Genomic DNA, 17,240 nt, shown 5'->3' with positions numbered 1-17,240 from the left:
TATGCTATCGGTAGTCAGGTAATCTAAGAAAATGTCGATCGCTTCTGGATTTTCCACTGGTGGCTGAAAACAAGGCAGAAATAATAATATAATACGTGTGTACTGAGTTTTGAAAAAGCGTACCTATAGGTACTAAGCGGAAAGGGGGTAATTCTGACCATTTTCTGTTCTTCAGAATGACGAGTTGAGTCACCCCCTTTCCGCTTACTGTACTTATCACTTTTGCAACTGCCCGTATAAGCAATCATAGGTATACTTAAAACTTTCACTAAGTAACTACTCTTCACGAATTACATCAATCCAAAGAAGTAGCAACTACTGAACCAGAAAAACTCCCATTCAAAATCCCTCACCCAAAAATGCCCGGCGTCAAAGATCCACCAGAAGCTGAGCTGATGGTGTGCCTTGTAGAAGCCGAGGGCTCGCTCGTCGCTGGCCAGTCGCCGCCGCCGCGCCTGCAGGAAGCCCTGAGAGCCGCACCACTTGAGGCTGTTCAGCCAGTTGGTTGTGCCTTTGTGTTGGGAAATAATTATATAAGTGGTTTTGTTTATTGCACAGAATATTAACCCTCAATTGGCCATATTATACATAAGAAAGTTAAGGGCGAAAACCAATTAAAGAATTTGAGTAATCTACGATGCTCGGTATAATGGGTACGGTCAGGGGCAGAGAAACCTGACCGCCCTGTCATAGTAACAATGCTTCTGAGTGGGGTCAGGTTTCTCTGCCCCGTACAATCATTCTGATAAAATTCTACTTGTTTAAAAGGGGACATAAATATTGACACATCCCCGCTAGCGCCATCTAGGTAGTATCTACGAAATAATTTAAACTGTTGCTATTTAAAATATTTACCCGCAATAGGTGTAACAGCGTCCAAGTTGCCATTGTAAACTGCAATCTTTAACTTAGTGTGATTTAATAGTAATTCCACTGCAAACAAGGGCACAAATTATATATATTGGTAGTTTAGAAGGTTTGTCGGATTGACATAGCTAACGGTGAGATAACCTGGCTACATTCTTTTTGGCCAGTCACTGAACTGATTCCTTTAATTTAATGTAAGTAGACAATACAACACCTACTTACCAAACTTAGTAGAAGGCACCATAAAACTCTTATTCATGCTGTGCAACACCTCCAACCCCACATAGTCCCACTGAATCTTTTCCCCCATCAATTTCTCTAACGTAGGTTTCACATACGTATTCATTTTGTGTTTTAAATCGTTTAGTTTTGCTATCGGAGCGCCGAAGTGTAAGTCTGCCCCTTGAGACACGATGTTGTATAGCAAGTTGAAGTCTAGAAGATTCGCTCTGTCGTAATGTCTTCTGTCCATTTGCATGGCGGCCTCGCCTGCTAGCCGAAGCGTTGTGTAAAATGTCTTCATGTCTATCCAGCCCTGTGAAGGTATTCAGTTAATCTGAAGTTTGGCCTCACCTATTCTTTGCGCGATGGCGCGGACTTGTCCAAGCGCGGTATATAATAATGCGGCTGACATCTGTCAGCTAGGAACATTATAGCTGCATAGTACCTTAATTCCTAACTGACATGATGCACCGGAGCGCACCATACTACCCGTGCATAGTACAGTAACAGAGAAACTGCTCGCATATGTTACTATAGCACAACCAACAAACTAAAACTTCCTGTATTTCATCCTATAAGTACTTACAATGTTGTACAAGAAGTAAGGTTTCGCCAGAGTGGACTCCTTGGGGTCGACCCAGCCGCTTCCTATGCCGATTCCCTGGAAGTTCATCTCAATGTGGTCGTTTGATACTGCCTGCAATAGTGAGGTAAAGGGATTTTTTAAATCCCTGATTAACCGTAAAATATTGCTTAGTATAAGAACACTGTCCACAAGCGTTATTGATAGACCTTAATGAAACTTTTAGTAAAGCTATATTAAATTAAATTATATAGGTAGTTAAGTACCTTTGCCAAGTAACACCCCAACCGTGGCACCAGCTTGCCGCCATAGCTTTGACCAAAAATATACGCAGGAGTCTTTCGGAATTCTGTGAATTTCTTGTAGAATTCCTTTATAGCTCGCAAAAGATCTACCGCTGCAAAAACGTTGATGCTGTTATCATGATTTTACTTTTTGTAAATATTTTTTTTATGGTGTAGGCCAGAGAAACCTGATCCCTCTCAGAAACATTGGGTCAGGTTTGTCTGCCCCTGATCGTACATTTATAATAATATTTTGTAACATAATAAATTACCTGCTTCTTTATCAGATTGCGGATACAATTTAACATTCATATCCTTGACATAACTGAAGCCACTACCAACGGGCTGATCGAGAAACAGTATATTCCTTCCGATAGCCTGAAAAATAATATTTGACCTCAAGTACGAATTTAATGCCTTCCGTAGGAACTGCTATGGAATCTAAATTTAATTAATCATCTCGTTTTAACTATCTAACTAACGAATGCTAATCTTAGCATTCGCGGCGTACAGAATCATTAGAGGTGCATACCTTGTTATCCAAATCAACCCTAACTTACCCAAGACCGATTCCTCGGCCTAAACTCCTCATCAAAAGGTCCAACCTCCAAGAAGTTGGCCACGCCGCTGGCCGCCACTCCCCCATCTATCCATATCACTAGAGGCTTCTTGTTGGCATCCTTAACTTTACCATCAGCGTAGTACAGCCAATAGAACATGAAGGCCCCAGGGCGGACCTGGATGTAGCCCTCGCTGCTGCTCCAAGGGTGAGCATTTAAAGCCTCTAAGTAGGGGTTTTTGCCCTTATCGTGTAACGCTGGGAATTCATTATGGTGAATTTAACATTAGGTTTTTGGGGTCGTGGTAGGTGATCGTACCTATATCGGGTTGCTAATTCACACACTGCGCGCTGTGTTGTACGAGTGATTTTTAGGTGCTTAGTATACGTGCATTGGGGGCTTGTTGTATAATATTTGTTGTATAAACTTTGGAATCTATCGTAAATTCCCCGAACTGTACAGTCTAGGGCAAACAAACTTGACCCCTCTAAAGTAGGCTATTGTCTCTCTGAGAGGGGACCGATTTCCAAGGACCAGACTGTACATCTACTATTTTACATGTTTACTATTCTACATTTTACAGTTTGTCCACGTTTATTTATGAATTATTTTTAATGCTGTACCATGCATGGTAAATTCAAATGTAGGTACACTTGTCCAAAATTAATAATGCACATGCAGATCTTTACACTCGAATCATTAAATCGTAAGAGCCTTAAAAAACACTTGCATTTTGCACCTTGTTCGAAAGAAATAAGAGTCAATATCATTTGTCACATCATCGAAAACAACCGATCTGTCAAAGATTTCTATGCGCATTATCAATTTTGGAGCACTGTACTGACTTACCCCCGTGAAGTGTTGCTACAAAGTAGAACATAAGTATTAATTTTATCATTAAGTACTTCTTAATTAATTTACCCAGTGCACTTTTTACGTTTCTTTTGTCTAAGTAGCTATACTTTATACAACTCTTTTAAAAGTTTTACGAGTTGCGGTGTTGAAATCTCTCGTCCTTATTTGAGACTGTTACAAATTAAAAACATACCTAAGTAACTGAGTTTTTTCACAAGGAATACTTTTATTGTTCTCATTTACAAAGCATCGTGAGAATTTAAACATATTTGTATTATATGTAATAACAAATGCCCCATAAACAATGGAAGTAACTACTTACAACTGGGTACTTTTATACTTATCTGAAATTTAGTCACTTAAAATGATATCCATTAATTAACGCTTTTGGGTCTTAAATTGTAGTTTACGAAAGGATATTACCAAATTAAAACACCGATCTGTAATTACAACATACATAACACTTTATTTACCTAAATAACAAATCAAAGAACGAGCCTAAAATAGTATTACTACCGTTCGCTCTTCTCTCTGGCCTATCTCTGTTGTTGTTTGGTCCCGGGTCAAATCTGACTGGTCTATACGTAGTGGGCCGGATATCCGGTGCCTGTGTGGGTCTGGCCGGGGAAACTCCGACTATTTGACCCAGCGACCCTCCTACTACAGAGGGGCTATAATTGCTTGTCACTGCTGCCGGCTCCTGGCCTTCTTCGTAAACTGGTTTTACATTTTCTGAAAAAAAAAAAAAATTTAACTACTCGGTACTAGTACTAGCTCGCTAGTATGAAACTAGGGTATCATCTTATTCCGCTGATGGGCAGTCGTCCGGGAGCGTTCAGCGTAAAAATTATAACAAGTATCAAGAAGAAGCACGAGAAGCATCGCAAAGCACAAGCTTTATGGTACTCACAGCTAATTTGTTGCTAATCTCTGTGGAAACAATATAACAATAGCAAGCATGTTCATTTACCTGATGGGTATTGATCCTGATACGGCGGTGGACGGTGTTGGTTGCCGCCGAAGATGCCTCCAGACCCATACGGAGGATGCGGTGGCCGATCCGGCCTCTGTGGCCTATTCGGCGGAAACTCTGGCCTTTGCGGCCTATTTGGAGGATATTCTGGTCTTTGTGGCCTATTTGGTGGATACTCGGGTCTTTGCGGTCTGTTCGGTGGATATTCCGGTCTTTGCGGACGATTTGGATCGGAATTGGGTGGGTAATAAGGTCCCTGTGGCCTGTTTGGAGGGTATTGCGGCGTGTTGGGTGGGTATTGAGGTTGGTTGGGTATATATTCTGGTCGTTGTGGTCTGTTGGGAGGTGGTCTAGTCGGACCACCAAAATTGAAGAACCATCTGTTCTCTGCGTTCTCTGTGAAGGCTCGTTTCCTTTGAGGTGTGACTGCAACGAATAATAGTAGGAAATGTATGGCTGTTAGTATAAAAGTAGGAAGGTAAGTGTGTCTCACAATTAGGCCAGCAGAACTGGTCAATAAAATATTATAATTAATTTCAAGGTTGGTAGGTAAGTATGTTAACTGGGTTTTTGTCAAGTGTATTTTAATAGTTTCCGATGAGCACCTCACTAATGGCGATTGCAATTTATAATCACCTAATTTCTAAGTAGGATAACCAAAAAATACTTACTAGAACTTAAGTCAGTCTCATCATAATCCTCAATATCCCCGCAATCAGTGGGGTCATCCTCTTGAGGCTGCTCCTGAAGAGCACTAGGGGCATCATTCTGCAGACGATTGTCGTTGAACAACTCTGCGAAGTACCCGAGGGTACCACTATTGGCTATCCGACGGTGGGGCGCGATCTTATTGGTTGGACAGAGGGTGGGTTTCACGGACACAGAGGCTGATTGGTGGTTGGATGCTGCTAAAACCTGCAGATTGGAGAATATGTCTGTTATGTTCTAATTTATTACTATGTAGGTATCCTGAAAGTTTTCTAGCTCGGGAACTTAACTAGCAGGTGTTAGGTATAAATTAAATATCCCTGATTCTATATCTAAGTAGGCTAGTAGGCTATGCTTAAATATCGTAGGTACATAGCTAATAACTAGGTTGCTATTTTAAATATAATAATGTGATCATAATCATTGCCCTAAAATTAATCTAATTATGAAAAACTCACCACTATCAGACCAAAAATAAATCGCACATCCATCACTGTTTAGTTAATTAACACTTAGGTAAGTATATACAAATAAATAATTTCATATAAAAGACAACAGAGCCTTTCAAAGTTGGATGAGTTCTGAAGGCAGGCTGCGACTGTAATGTTACTAAAAGTTGTAAGCCCACGCGTGTCGCAATCATTAATCCTTGGCCAATGACCGGGTCTGGACATGACCACAGTCTGCTAAAGAGTTACAGAGAAACGGTGTTCCAAATCGGTGGTCATTGAAGTTAATAGTCAAGCTCTCTATTATGTTTCACATAACTACATTATGTCAAAAGGTGGTGGGTCATCATCATCATAGGGACTTGGAACGAGACGCGAGTGAACTGAAGAAGTCAAACCTTGGTCAAACATGCTTATCACTTGTCATTCATCGTTATCAAGGTACTTTTCCTTCCCTTTTCCCGTTCAAATACACAGGTAGGTAGTACTTAAGTACTTAAATCAATAAGGTAAGTACCGAGTAACAGTACTTTTAAATACTGATGTAAGTAGGTACTATCTATGTAAGTAGTCACAGTGTTACTCTGATCATGTTTCTCTGCCCCGGTCTGTACTATTTTAGACTTTATTAGTAGGTTCGAACTTCAGTTAGTAGAATCGTGCTCTAAATATCCAGATCCAATACAGATGCGACTTTCAAAACAATTACAAATTCGAAGAGTGTACTGGTTGATAATCGAGATGCAGCATATGTAGGTACCTGTCATAGCCATGGGGATAAGTAGATTAAACAGGACGCGTGCGAAATTTTAAGATGCAGGTGTCTTTATTGTGCTAGATCTAAAATCTAGATAGGTGGACACTGACTGAATGAGTCTTGGCAAGTTTAATATGCTTACATAGGTGTAGTTATTTAGGATTTATTGTTGAATGGGGAGCAGGAGTTGTTGGGCTAGGTTGCATAGTAGGGAGAAAAAAATCAAAGGAATCAGGGAGACTGGATCATCACAGGATCAAGCTGCGAAATTTAACCATCACTATACATAGGGACTAGGGACCCCCTGTAGCCGTCCCGTAATGTATGTATCTTGAATTTAATTATTATAATAATTACTTATACACTACTAGCTTTAAAACATGGAACTTCAATAAAATTTTTGATCACTATGTTTTTCTTAGGTGTAGGTAGACTATGATTATGTATAGAGAACGAGAAGTGACCATGACCACACCTAGGGTGTGCAAAAGACAGGTAGCGGTAATGGCTGGATGAGGAAGACTGAGGAACATAAGGCTATATGTATAGCTCCAGACTCCAGACGCTACTTACCGGTCTGAGCCTGCTCATTCTATGGCTAATGAACTCCTTTGTAAGATTTGGTACTCCGCATACCTATGTATAGACTGGCTTATAGAACCTAAGATCGTAAATGACACATAGGCAGCGACACAAGTCATTTTACTTACCTAATTATGTGCTTACCTACTTACTTATTTATCCACCTAGCTATGTCAGTAGGTACACCAAATAGTTATAAGTAATATGCTGGAAGCAGAAGTTAACCGCTACTCGTTAAGTACCTACCTCCATTACTGAGAAAAACCAATTCGCTCAAAGGGTAATGGAACTTAATTGACCTATCGTGTAAGCAACGTCATTAAATAAATGAGTATAAGTACTTAAGTATACTTATACTTTCCCGGGCTACCGAAAAACCAGTTTGGTATCAACGTGCCTATCAAAAATTTACACTTTACCGTAAGTAAATTTGCACACAAGAACACGTTGCGTAATCCAGGTCAAAAGTTGTCGCAACACCAAAACAATATCCTTTTTAGGAGCCCTAGTGACGTCGCGATGATATAGAAATGTAAGTATTATTAACCCGGGATTTCCATAACAGATTTTAATTTGAAGGTCGAATAAATCTGATTAGAAAGGCAACATGAGTCAGAGCCACGTTAGGCTTCTTTTATTAATTCAGATAGGTAAGTAAATAGCTAGCTAACTAAGTATACACCTGTCTAACTGAGGTTAAGCAACATATGGCACAGTCAGCCATTGGATGGGTGACCGATTTCAAGTGGTTCTTTTCAGGACGCTTCCGTACTTTGGATGGCACGTTGAGCCGTGGTTCCCGGTTGCTGCTTCGGCAGCAATCATTAAACCTAAATAGTCAGAGGCCTTCGGGCAGCTTGAAAATTTCTGAAACTCGGGTTGCCCACCCGACAACTCGCTTAGCACAAGTTTGCCTGTGTTGGGGTCCACCAACCCGCACTAGGCCATCGTGGTGGACTAGGCCTAAAACCCTTCCTTCATTAGGAAGGAAACCCGTGCCCCAGCTGTGGGGTGATGGGGCGAAATGATGACCTATTTACCAACGTAGTGCATTATTGGGTCGTAATTATTATGGCCATGGTGATTGATAGCTAATTTCATCTCTACCTTACCTGCCCACAGTACCTAGTTACTACCAAGTAAATTTAAGGAGGGAAAGTACCTATTCATCCTACTTGCCCTCTGGGACAGCGAGAAAGTTATGTCCCATAATATGTGTCCCATGTATAACTTTGTGTTTTTGTAGCTCAGAAGATGTATATATTAATAAGAGATCATTTATCAGGTAATCAATAAGAAAAGTTCATTATGAAGGTTCCATCAGAATAAGGTTTATTGATCACCATCAACATCATTTTAGTATCAATCTCCATAAATCTATTTTCACCTGTCAAATTATTTGACATTTCATTGACAGTTTGCATATTTTTTTCCAGAGGTTGATCGATTTCTGTTTTACATTATTTAATTTGATCATAATTTAATTTAAATGAATTAAAATGGCCAAACAACAGGGAAAAGTTTATTTAGGATACGAAGAAGAACCAGTTAGTGAAAAGAACCAAACGTTATTGAACTATAATGTGAACAAAATTGGAGGATTTCCTGTAAGAAAAATATTTTTACTTTAACATAAAATCACATGTTGTTCTTCTGTAACGTTGCCTCTTTTGTTGTAGGATTGGCCTCCTCTGGAGAATTTACAGTTTTCCTCCAAGTGCCCTCTCTGTGGGTTGTACAGGATGCAGGTGGTACAATGTTATGCTCCTCTAGAGAATTCGATTTACCACCGTACCTTATACGTGTTTGCGTGTGTCAGTCCTAACTGCTGGTCGCAGTCTGAGAGGTGAGTTATATTTGTATTGCTTTGCCACACACTTTGTCCATTTCAGCATCAAAATAGGTCAAACACCGTAATCTGTGATACTTGACCTGACACAGGTCTACCATTCTAACCTGTATTATCTTAAATAGACTCTGCAGAAAAGGCCATAATTTCAATGTTTTTGAATTTATACAGGGTGTTGCAAAAAGGGTATACTAAGCCGAAACCAGCATGTGCAGCATGTTATATCTAAGTCCGAATCTGAAATCAGCATTTGGAAATTTGCGAAAAAAATATTCATTCTCCATAGTAAAAAGTCACGGGACCAACTAAGTTTCTATAGAAAATTAATAATTTTTTTTCGCGAATTTTATTGTATACCCTTTTTGCAACAACCTGTATACATACAAGCCTTATAACAAGAGGAGTTTTTTATTTATTTTATCACAACTCAAAGATACCTTTTGTAACAAACTTTCCCAGTTGGATATGTGTGCGGAGTCAGATCCAAGATGACTCCGGCAGCCCGGTGAACGCTTGCACCACAGTGGCCATGCCCACCCCTGACACCAACCTGACCTGGTGCAATGGAGCCGATGAGTGGGATGAGAATGATAATGGAGACACGGCCAACGGAAACTTCATGAATGTTGACAATGCCCCTAGTCCTAATAATGTTAACAGGTTTGTAATGTATATAATTAAAGTGCATCTTGTATTACTTTTTGGCAACTATAAAGAGGAGTAGAGAGAGTAGTAGAGAGCATGGCTTGGCCATTGTTGCACAACACAAATAAACCACATATTTTATTATTATTTATTTATTTATCAAGTACCAGTGACCCATCATAGATTTTTAATTGCTGTCTCTGATTTCCTAGCATGCAACTGGATTAAAACAACTGGACAAACTACACTATTGTAGGCAACAAGTTTAAATATATGTCTAACAAAATGATTTAATAAGTTGAATGTTTTGTAGGCTTTCAGATGAAGATGATGAGAGCAACTCATTTGAAATAGAATCAGTGGAGCAAGCGCTGGGACACTTGCATGTCTCCAACGATGCTCACAACGCCAACATGTCTCCCGTGCAGGGTAAGTCATAGTCAAACTTTATCTTTGTTACCGGTCATTTTATTCTTTTTTACATTTAGGTATATTATTACAAAATTAATAGACTGCTCTGCTCCATAATTAATTTAAATTAAAATTATGTATACTGATTATATTTATGGGTTTACAACCTTTTAGAAATGTATAAATAGTTCTAATATTTACAATAAATATAGGAACAAATATTATATTCATGAAATCTACAAAATGAATACTAAGCCACTACCACCAGTAAACTTCTAATACCACCACACTACTACCCCAGGTGCAGTAGGAGCGATCGGGGCGCCAGTAGCCGCGGCTGAGCTGGAAGGAGGTGATGAGCCCGGGCTGGTGACCGTGGACACGCCGACCGCCCCCAACAACGACCTGGAGACTCTGCTGCATCAGGTCAGTATTATTCTCTGAGTATTGATGACTATAGCTAGTTATTGTAGTTAAAGGATTAGCTAGTTGGTGAAGGAGAATTGCTTCTTTTGCTAAAGATGTGACACCATTTTTCCCTATCCTCTGCTATATCCTCATTCACTGAGGGCATTTGACATAAAGTGTATTTCACGCAATCCTGCAAAGTATTTCTCGGTATTCCTCTCTTAAATGGGATATAGACGTAAGTATAGCTTGAAGAACTACTAGCATTAAGTTCGCCTTTGTACTATGTTTTTATGTGCAAAGAATTTATAATAAGAAGTTTATGTTCTTAAGTACACGAATTTAAGGTGAGAAAAGAGCAAAAAAAGGTCGTCGAAATACTCGTTTGCCTGCCTCTGTGGTCTAGTGGTAGAAGCTTCGCTTCATGACCCAGAGGTCCTGGGTTCGATTCCCGGGTGGGACCATCAATTTGTGTTTCTAAATTGTGGTTCTAAGTTTGGTTAGGACATAGAAGGCTGATCACCTGTTGTCCGAAACAGTGAAACGATCCATGCTGTCGGATGGGCATGTAAAGCAGTCGGTCCTGCGCCTAGCTCTCTCCAGTCGTGTCGGTCAATCCGTCCCATTGGGTTATGAGAGTGATGGAACAGAGAGTGCTCCTGTGTACTGCGCACACACTTGGGCACTATAATCTACTCCTGCGTAGATGGCTGATCTCAATTGAGATTGGCCGCCGTAGTCGAAATTCGGCTAGGAGTACATTATTTTTTTATACGTCTAGTCTATCACCCACTTTACGCTGACAGCAAGTCTTTTTATTGTTGTTGATTTTGCCGATACCTCAATCCAAAAGAACCCCTACTCATACAACCATTAAACTCTATATTCCAGACAGCTGAGCTACCGCCCGACCTGCGCGGTCGCCTCATCAGCGGCTCCCTGCAGTTCGCTCCCAAGTTCATCTACGTAGAGGAAGAGGTGAAGCGGGCAAGTGCGCATGACGACAAGGTCACCGAGTTGCTCAATAAGTACAGAAGGGAGAATGGTGAGTGGCTTCATTGGAACCTATTGTAGCATTGTAAGCTGCGTGTTTAAAGAGGTTTGTAGTGAGGATTCAGGGATAAAAAGTTACACAGGTAACATTCTTAAGACTAATCTAAATGTAGGTCAGTCGGTCTGGCTTCAGTAGATTCCAACATTTTTGCTATATGAACAATATTACTAGCTATATTAATAACCAACTACAACTAAGTACTGTAGGGGGAATCTCTCGGCTCATGGTTATCCTACCGGGATAGCCATGTATAACTAACACACCAACTACCACCAACCAACCACCAACTATCCTCACAAAAAAAAATACATCGCATTTACGTTGCGTCGCATGAACCAAGGACAAACTCACACTTTCGCCTTTATTAGCATTACGTATGGTTTTGTCCTTATTTATCGGTATGTCCTTTTGTAGAGCGTGTGGCCTTGACATCATCATAAGTCGTACGCTTGTTTTGGGTGCTGATGAATCAGTAGACTAATTTATGTGCGTAAATACCTAATTTGTTTTGTATAAAAAAATATTGGTATTGTGTAATTAATAAGCATCGTGTAAGCAATGTTAATTTCATGAGACTAATGCAGACTGTAAAAAAATGGTAAGTCGAAACGCGGCTCATTCTACAGGATGTTGCAAAAAGGGTATACTAAGCCGAAATCTACGTGTGCCGCATGTTATATCTAATAACCACTCTGTATTCTCCCTCAGAGATGGAAGTGGTGGCAGCCGGCGACGCGGCGGGCGGCGGCGGCGGCGGCGGCGAGGAGGTGTATGAAGAAGCGGCGCCGCTGCACGGAGACGCCATGTTCCACGCCTTCGTCACCCGGCTGAGGGAGAACCCGGGGCAGATACTGAGGTAGGGGTGACGACTAAATGATGCTAAAAAAATCATAGCAAAAAAATACGTCTACAGGCGTACGGAAAATTTTCTTGTCATTAATGTTACGCCTAGGGGCGTGCGGTCTATCCGGGAATTATACACTGGAAAATGTTAAATTATATTTTATGCTTAAATTGCATTCACTTAGTATTTTTCTCTATTGTAGTATACAACATAATAGTTAATAATACATGATAATTATAAAAACATATTGCCCCCGTCATAAAGATACGATAATGTTATACAATTTGGTCCTTGAGGTTGTTTGTCTATGGTTGAAAATCTCCCATTTGGGATCCATATCCCATTGCCCTTAAGTTTTCTTTCTTAAGTTTTAAGTGGCGTATTAATATTTTCCAGATACACCCGAGACGAGCGTCCCCTGCTAGGAGCGCCGCTGCCCTCCAGCCCCCACTCACCGGACGCGAGCCTCCCGACCATCTGCCACCGCTGCGGTTCCCGCCTCATATGCGAGCTGCAGCTCCTGCCGAACTTTGCTGACGCCCTCCGAATACTCCCGACGAACGTATCGCTCTCTCACTTGCACTTTCTCTCCGTCCTAGTCTTCACGTGCGCCCAGAGTTGCTGGAAGCCGGGTGACGCGATTGTAACAGAAACTGTGATTGTACAACCGGAGATCTAAATTGTCAATTAATCGTGGGTGTCCGCATACGTAATTTAAGATACAGATAAATTCTCGGAAGTTGACCAAAGTGGCGGCTGTCAATACTCAGGTTAATAGAGAGAAAGAAAAACAGCCGAGCCGCGTAGCTCGCACCATTAGCTGGTTCTTAACGCATATACGCTTTACCCTGCATCACCGAGGATAGATAAAGGTCCCTACGTCCTGAATTATTAAAGGCCAAGCGAGATCGCGCCAAACCTCTTGATGCCTCTGCGGTTTTGGAGTTTTCTAGTATCTGGTAAGCGTCAGCAGTTGACAACTTCGAGAATGTAACTGTATACCAGTGAGACGAAGCCAAAATAATTCATAGATAAAATCCTAGATATGGGTGATCCACTTAAGCCCATTTTAGATTGCGGATGCGGTTAAAGAGCTAAATTATTTGTCTTAAATAGTTATAGTGACTGATTGATGTCGGTATAATCATTTTAAAGATAATCCGGTGGTATTTACCAACAAAAACATTGCCATAATAAGTGCTTAACCTTTTTAAAACTTCAGCAAAATATTATAGTGTTATTGCACTATGTCACTTGGAATTTATTGTTATGTCTGATTAGCTGTTTACTATCAAAAGTAAACTAAGATGTAGCTAGTTAGTTCATGTTTGCATTTGAATCGTTCCCTAAAGGCTAGAAACTTGTAGCAATATTATCCTAATTAATTAAATTATTATTACAATACAGGTACAGTAACCTATTGATGTCCATTCAAACTATAGATTTCATGGGAATGCTACACTATTTATTCGACATTATGTGCAATTAGACAGTATACAAAGTATACTGTCTAATTGCTCACCTATTAGCTTCTAGTCAACTGGGTACACTTGTATTTAATTTTATGAAGTTTTAAAATATACAAGGTGGCATTCGTTGTGCATTTAGTTACTAATTACGGGTATTTTTGAGCGTCCAAAAATGGTAATTACATAATAATAAAGAAGGTAAATTTAATTGACTTTACTTAGTGTAATACAGTCCCAAATTTCTCCCGTGTCGTGTGAATAAATAAACCTTAACAAAATTGCGGCGGTTACATAAGTGGGATAGAGTATACCTAAATCATTAAGTAATAACAGTGAGATAGAGAGGTGTAGCGAGAGGTCGTACACCATTTTCCAGTTAATTCTTTATTCGCACGGATAGTATATTAAGTTTGATATAAGTTGTTTTCGTTTATGTATATTTAATATACAATAAATAAATCATGTATAATTCTATTAAGTATAATATTTATATTAACTGTCATGTATTGCTGTAACTCATTTTTTATTATGTATTTTAGTTGCACTTTAAACATTTATCAATTATCACCATATGTAAATACTGTTAACACAAAATCTTCCAATATTTCAATATATTTACAATAAAATATTAGTGTCTTATGATAGGTTAGAGTTTAAGCTGTGATTTTTGACTGTCCTGTGCCGTGCCTGGTGTTTCATATTTAAACAAACTGCACTAATACTGAAATAAATACTAACAATTTAAAACACTTATATTTCATATACTTAATTATGTTGCATATTATGTGTTAAGTAAATGCAAATTCACTTCTTTATATTAAAAAAATATCTTAGTAACTGCTATTAAAATTTAAAAGCTCCTTTGGTAAAGAGCAATAATATTTAATGTGAGTCCATTTTTAGAAATAGATTTACTAGGAGATATTTATTGAAGCAGAGTGACAGTGGTATACCTCTGTTTTACCAAAAATATTTGGTAGGAATAGGAGGTTTTTCGGTAGGTTAACCTAATGTACCCTAACTTGTATCTTTCCTTTCGTTTTATTTTTCAATAGATCCGCGTCAAAATTAGTTTTAATATCAATTCAGATTTTATCTAATAGATCCAAGTAGATACAGCAATAGAACCGTAATAAAATATCATAAAAATATAGTATGTTTTATTCCAACTCTTTTCTCTTTAAAGTTAACTAAAATAGGCAAATCAATTTTCAGAGATTTCTCATAGTATTCTCAGAGTTTAAAAATACCATGAACATACATTAATTATCTACGCCAAAAAACTTTTGCATTTCGAAAGTGCATCAAACGTCCATGGACGTATGACCATATATTATTTATTACAATAATGTACTACGGGTTCTAAGGAGGGGCATGTTGCTAGTTACAAGTAAGCATCCTGTGATATGTAGGTAGGTATCCAATATATTCTACACTAATGCATTAAATATAATTAGGAATAAGTTCACCCATCCTGTATTTAATCGTCGTGTAGGTAGGTACCTGCCTACCGAGTACCGAGCTACCCGAATAAAATTTAAATTCAGTTCGAAGGCTGGGTAGGAATATTCTAGATATATTACGTTTCGTTATACATAGAAAATATATATCCAGGCAGGCAGGTATTATTTAATCTTAAGTACAAAGTACAATATTTGCATCGTCATTTTTTGACTAAGTTAGTAATTATATTTTAATGAATTGCTTCATAAAAAAAACAACTTCATACCAATTACATTTACCTATATTAGAAAAGCAAGAGTCCCCGTAAAACGGAACGAATCTATCATTGCTGCAGCGACGATGAATTTGACAGAACAGTGTTGCAAGCCCAACAAAAAATATTCTAAATTAGTATTTTTTCACAACTTTTTATATAATAATCTATTATCAAAATGTGGGCTTGGTAGACGTCCTCTTATCCCCAGATAGTCAGTATAATAAATTCAATCGGAGATAAAATGCTCCTGATAAAATTGGTTGATTACAACATAAGGTCATCATCATAAATCTATAAAAAAGTGGGTAAAACACCAGTAAAACAAGAGTCCATTTGGTATATTCTATTCTATTCTGATAGGGGGTGAAGTTCCTGTACGTGGCTCTCTCTTGTGGAATCTTTGTACATATCCTCTTGTTCGCGACAATCGCTAGATCAAATAGATCATTCGTGAAGGTTCTGGAACATTCCATCACTTTCCAGTAGTTTCGATAATGTTCTAGAAAGATAAGTATAGATTCAATAGATCTACAAAAGTCTGGAAGCTTCTAGAACAATAGTAAGGGAATGTTCCACAACGTCCGCGAACTTTCTAGATGCTAAGTTAGGTACTTATAGTTAGTAGATAAGTATGGATTGTTTATACCTACTTAGTAATAATAATAATAAATAGTGTGACCTCGAGTATCTCTGGAACTTTCGGGAAGATCGCTCGCCGGCCTATATAAAACGAGGTGTCCGGCGCACATTAAGTTCAGTTCAATAGTAACAGTCGAACAGTTCAGTTCAATAGTAACAGTCGAACAGTTCAGTTCAATAGTGACAGTCGAACAGTTCAGTTCTAATAGAAAGCTCGAACAGTGAACAACTCCAGAGACACTCGAGGTGAATAGTGAAAATTAATACTGGTGTTTTCTTTGAATTCGTACCACCCGGCATTCGTGTTAGTTGTGAGTCGTGTCGAAACACTCACACCTCTTGATTTCAGCTCAGCCAGCCTAGCTTGATTTGGTATAATTTAATTGTCTTTTTTATGGCAACACCAAAGTTCCATAAACGATCGGCAAATGAAACGAGGTGGTTTTTGTGCTGCGGTGAATATTCTATTCTGCATAGATCTAATTGTGAATATACTATAGCGTACGACCTAGTTAGATCAATTGTGTTACTTGGAGACCGCCTTTTAGTTTGTGATAAAAATATTATCGACAAATAAAATGGCGAACGACATTGTAACCCCACCGGCAGTTCTATGGGCTCAGCGGAAGGACGAGGTATTACTCACGTTTAACGTCGAAACGACAGACCCTATCATTAAAATAGAGAAAGACTCAGTTTACTTCAAAGCAGCGTCGCCTGACAAGAAAACTTACGAGGTAAAGATCCAGGTTTACGATGCCATCGTGCCCGAGAGCAGCACGTTTGGCAACAAGGGCCGCTGTATAGAGATGGTGCTGAGGAAGGAGAAGAAGGACGCGCCGCACTGGCCCAACCTCACGAAGGACAAGAAGAAGCCTCACTGGCTGAAGATAGACTTCAATAAGTGGGTGGATGAGGACGACGAAGAGGAGGAGAGCGGTGGCGGCGGCGGCGGCGGCAACATGGACATCGAGGAGATGCTCCGGTCCATGGGCGGCGCGGGCGCGGGCGACAAGGCTGACAAACCGTCCTTTGACGACCTGGATGATGACTCTGATGATGACAACTTACCCGATCTTGAATAATACCTTTGGTAGTGATAGAATAACATCGACAGTACATTATGTTAAGGTTTTTACAGTTAATAAAATAACATTTTAAAAAATTGCTTTCTTTTTTTATCTGCTTGCTTTAAATTAGTTTAATAGTAATAAAAGTATCTGGTTACTACAATTTAATTTGCCTCGCTTTTGATTGGGATAGGAACTCAACCCGTTAACAAAATCTTGTTATCTACAAAGTAAACAAAATTTGTCTGATTACAACATGAGGTCATCATCCTGGAAAAATAGGCAATTCTA

The 17,240-nt window shown here is 39.2% G+C and overlaps 4 protein-coding genes across 4 annotated transcripts; 2 read left to right on the top strand and 2 right to left on the bottom strand.

The window, feature by feature from the left end:
* Positions 1-290: 290 nt before the first annotated feature.
* On the bottom strand, positions 291-3,146 carry LOC105395511 (retinoid-inducible serine carboxypeptidase-like). Its single transcript, XM_048621850.1, has 8 exons — positions 3,140-3,146; positions 2,517-2,773; positions 2,229-2,334; positions 1,939-2,069; positions 1,676-1,786; positions 1,090-1,402; positions 856-933; positions 291-511 (listed from the first exon to the last, which is right to left on the bottom strand). The coding sequence occupies exons 1-8, from the start codon at positions 3,144-3,146 to the stop codon at positions 291-293; spliced, it is 1,224 nt and encodes a 407-aa protein (XP_048477807.1).
* Positions 3,147-3,815: 669 nt separating this feature from the next.
* On the bottom strand, positions 3,816-5,913 carry LOC105385836 (sporozoite surface protein 2-like). The gene is made up of 4 exons (XM_011556281.3): positions 5,511-5,913; positions 5,016-5,259; positions 4,342-4,770; positions 3,816-4,103 (listed from the first exon to the last, which is right to left on the bottom strand). The coding sequence occupies exons 1-4, from the start codon at positions 5,541-5,543 to the stop codon at positions 3,841-3,843; spliced, it is 969 nt and encodes a 322-aa protein (XP_011554583.3). The 5' UTR covers positions 5,544-5,913; the 3' UTR covers positions 3,816-3,840.
* Positions 5,914-8,262: 2,349 nt separating this feature from the next.
* Positions 8,263-13,529, top strand: LOC105385835 (programmed cell death protein 2-like). The gene is made up of 8 exons (XM_038119781.2): positions 8,263-8,447; positions 8,520-8,686; positions 9,149-9,349; positions 9,648-9,763; positions 10,047-10,171; positions 11,045-11,198; positions 11,916-12,063; positions 12,448-13,529. Exons 1-8 carry the CDS (start codon positions 8,340-8,342, stop codon positions 12,728-12,730), a joined length of 1,302 nt encoding a protein of 433 aa, XP_037975709.2. The 5' UTR covers positions 8,263-8,339; the 3' UTR covers positions 12,731-13,529.
* Positions 13,530-16,272: 2,743 nt separating this feature from the next.
* Positions 16,273-17,117, top strand: LOC105390081 (co-chaperone protein daf-41). The gene has a single exon (XM_011561354.3). It carries the CDS (start codon positions 16,458-16,460, stop codon positions 16,962-16,964), a length of 507 nt encoding a protein of 168 aa, XP_011559656.1. The 5' UTR covers positions 16,273-16,457; the 3' UTR covers positions 16,965-17,117.
* Positions 17,118-17,240: the final 123 nt, after the last annotated feature.

Source organism: Plutella xylostella, chromosome 6, assembly GCF_932276165.1.
Source record: "Plutella xylostella chromosome 6, ilPluXylo3.1, whole genome shotgun sequence".
NCBI classification, from domain to species: Eukaryota; Metazoa; Arthropoda; class Insecta; order Lepidoptera; family Plutellidae; genus Plutella; species Plutella xylostella.
The sequence above is the reverse complement of the archived record's forward strand: the minus strand, read 5'-3'. Positions and strand labels throughout refer to the sequence as shown.

Coding starts and splice junctions, on each gene's coding strand:
- LOC105385836 (XM_011556281.3), bottom strand. CDS start 5,543: ATGGATGTGCGATTTATTTTTGGTCTGATAGTG. Junction 5,260..5,510: donor TTATTTTTGGTCTGATAGTG/GTGAGTTTTTCA, acceptor TCCAATCTGCAG/GTTTTAGCAGCATCCAACCA. Junction 4,104..4,341: donor TCAGGATCAATACCCATCAG/GTAAATGAACAT, acceptor TTTTTTTTTCAG/AAAATGTAAAACCAGTTTAC.
- LOC105390081 (XM_011561354.3), top strand. CDS start 16,458: ATGGCGAACGACATTGTAACCCCACCGGCAGTTCTATGGGCTCAGCGG.
- LOC105395511 (XM_048621850.1), bottom strand. Junction 1,403..1,675: donor CTTACTTCTTGTACAACATT/GTAAGTACTTAT, acceptor ATACCTTCACAG/GGCTGGATAGACATGAAGAC. Junction 512..855: donor CGCTGTTACACCTATTGCGG/GTAAATATTTTA, acceptor CCCAACACAAAG/GCACAACCAACTGGCTGAAC.
- LOC105385835 (XM_038119781.2), top strand. CDS start 8,340: ATGGCCAAACAACAGGGAAAAGTTTATTTAGGATACGAAGAAGAACCA. Junction 11,199..11,915: donor TAAGTACAGAAGGGAGAATG/GTGAGTGGCTTC, acceptor ATTCTCCCTCAG/AGATGGAAGTGGTGGCAGCC. Junction 12,064..12,447: donor AACCCGGGGCAGATACTGAG/GTAGGGGTGACG, acceptor AATATTTTCCAG/ATACACCCGAGACGAGCGTC.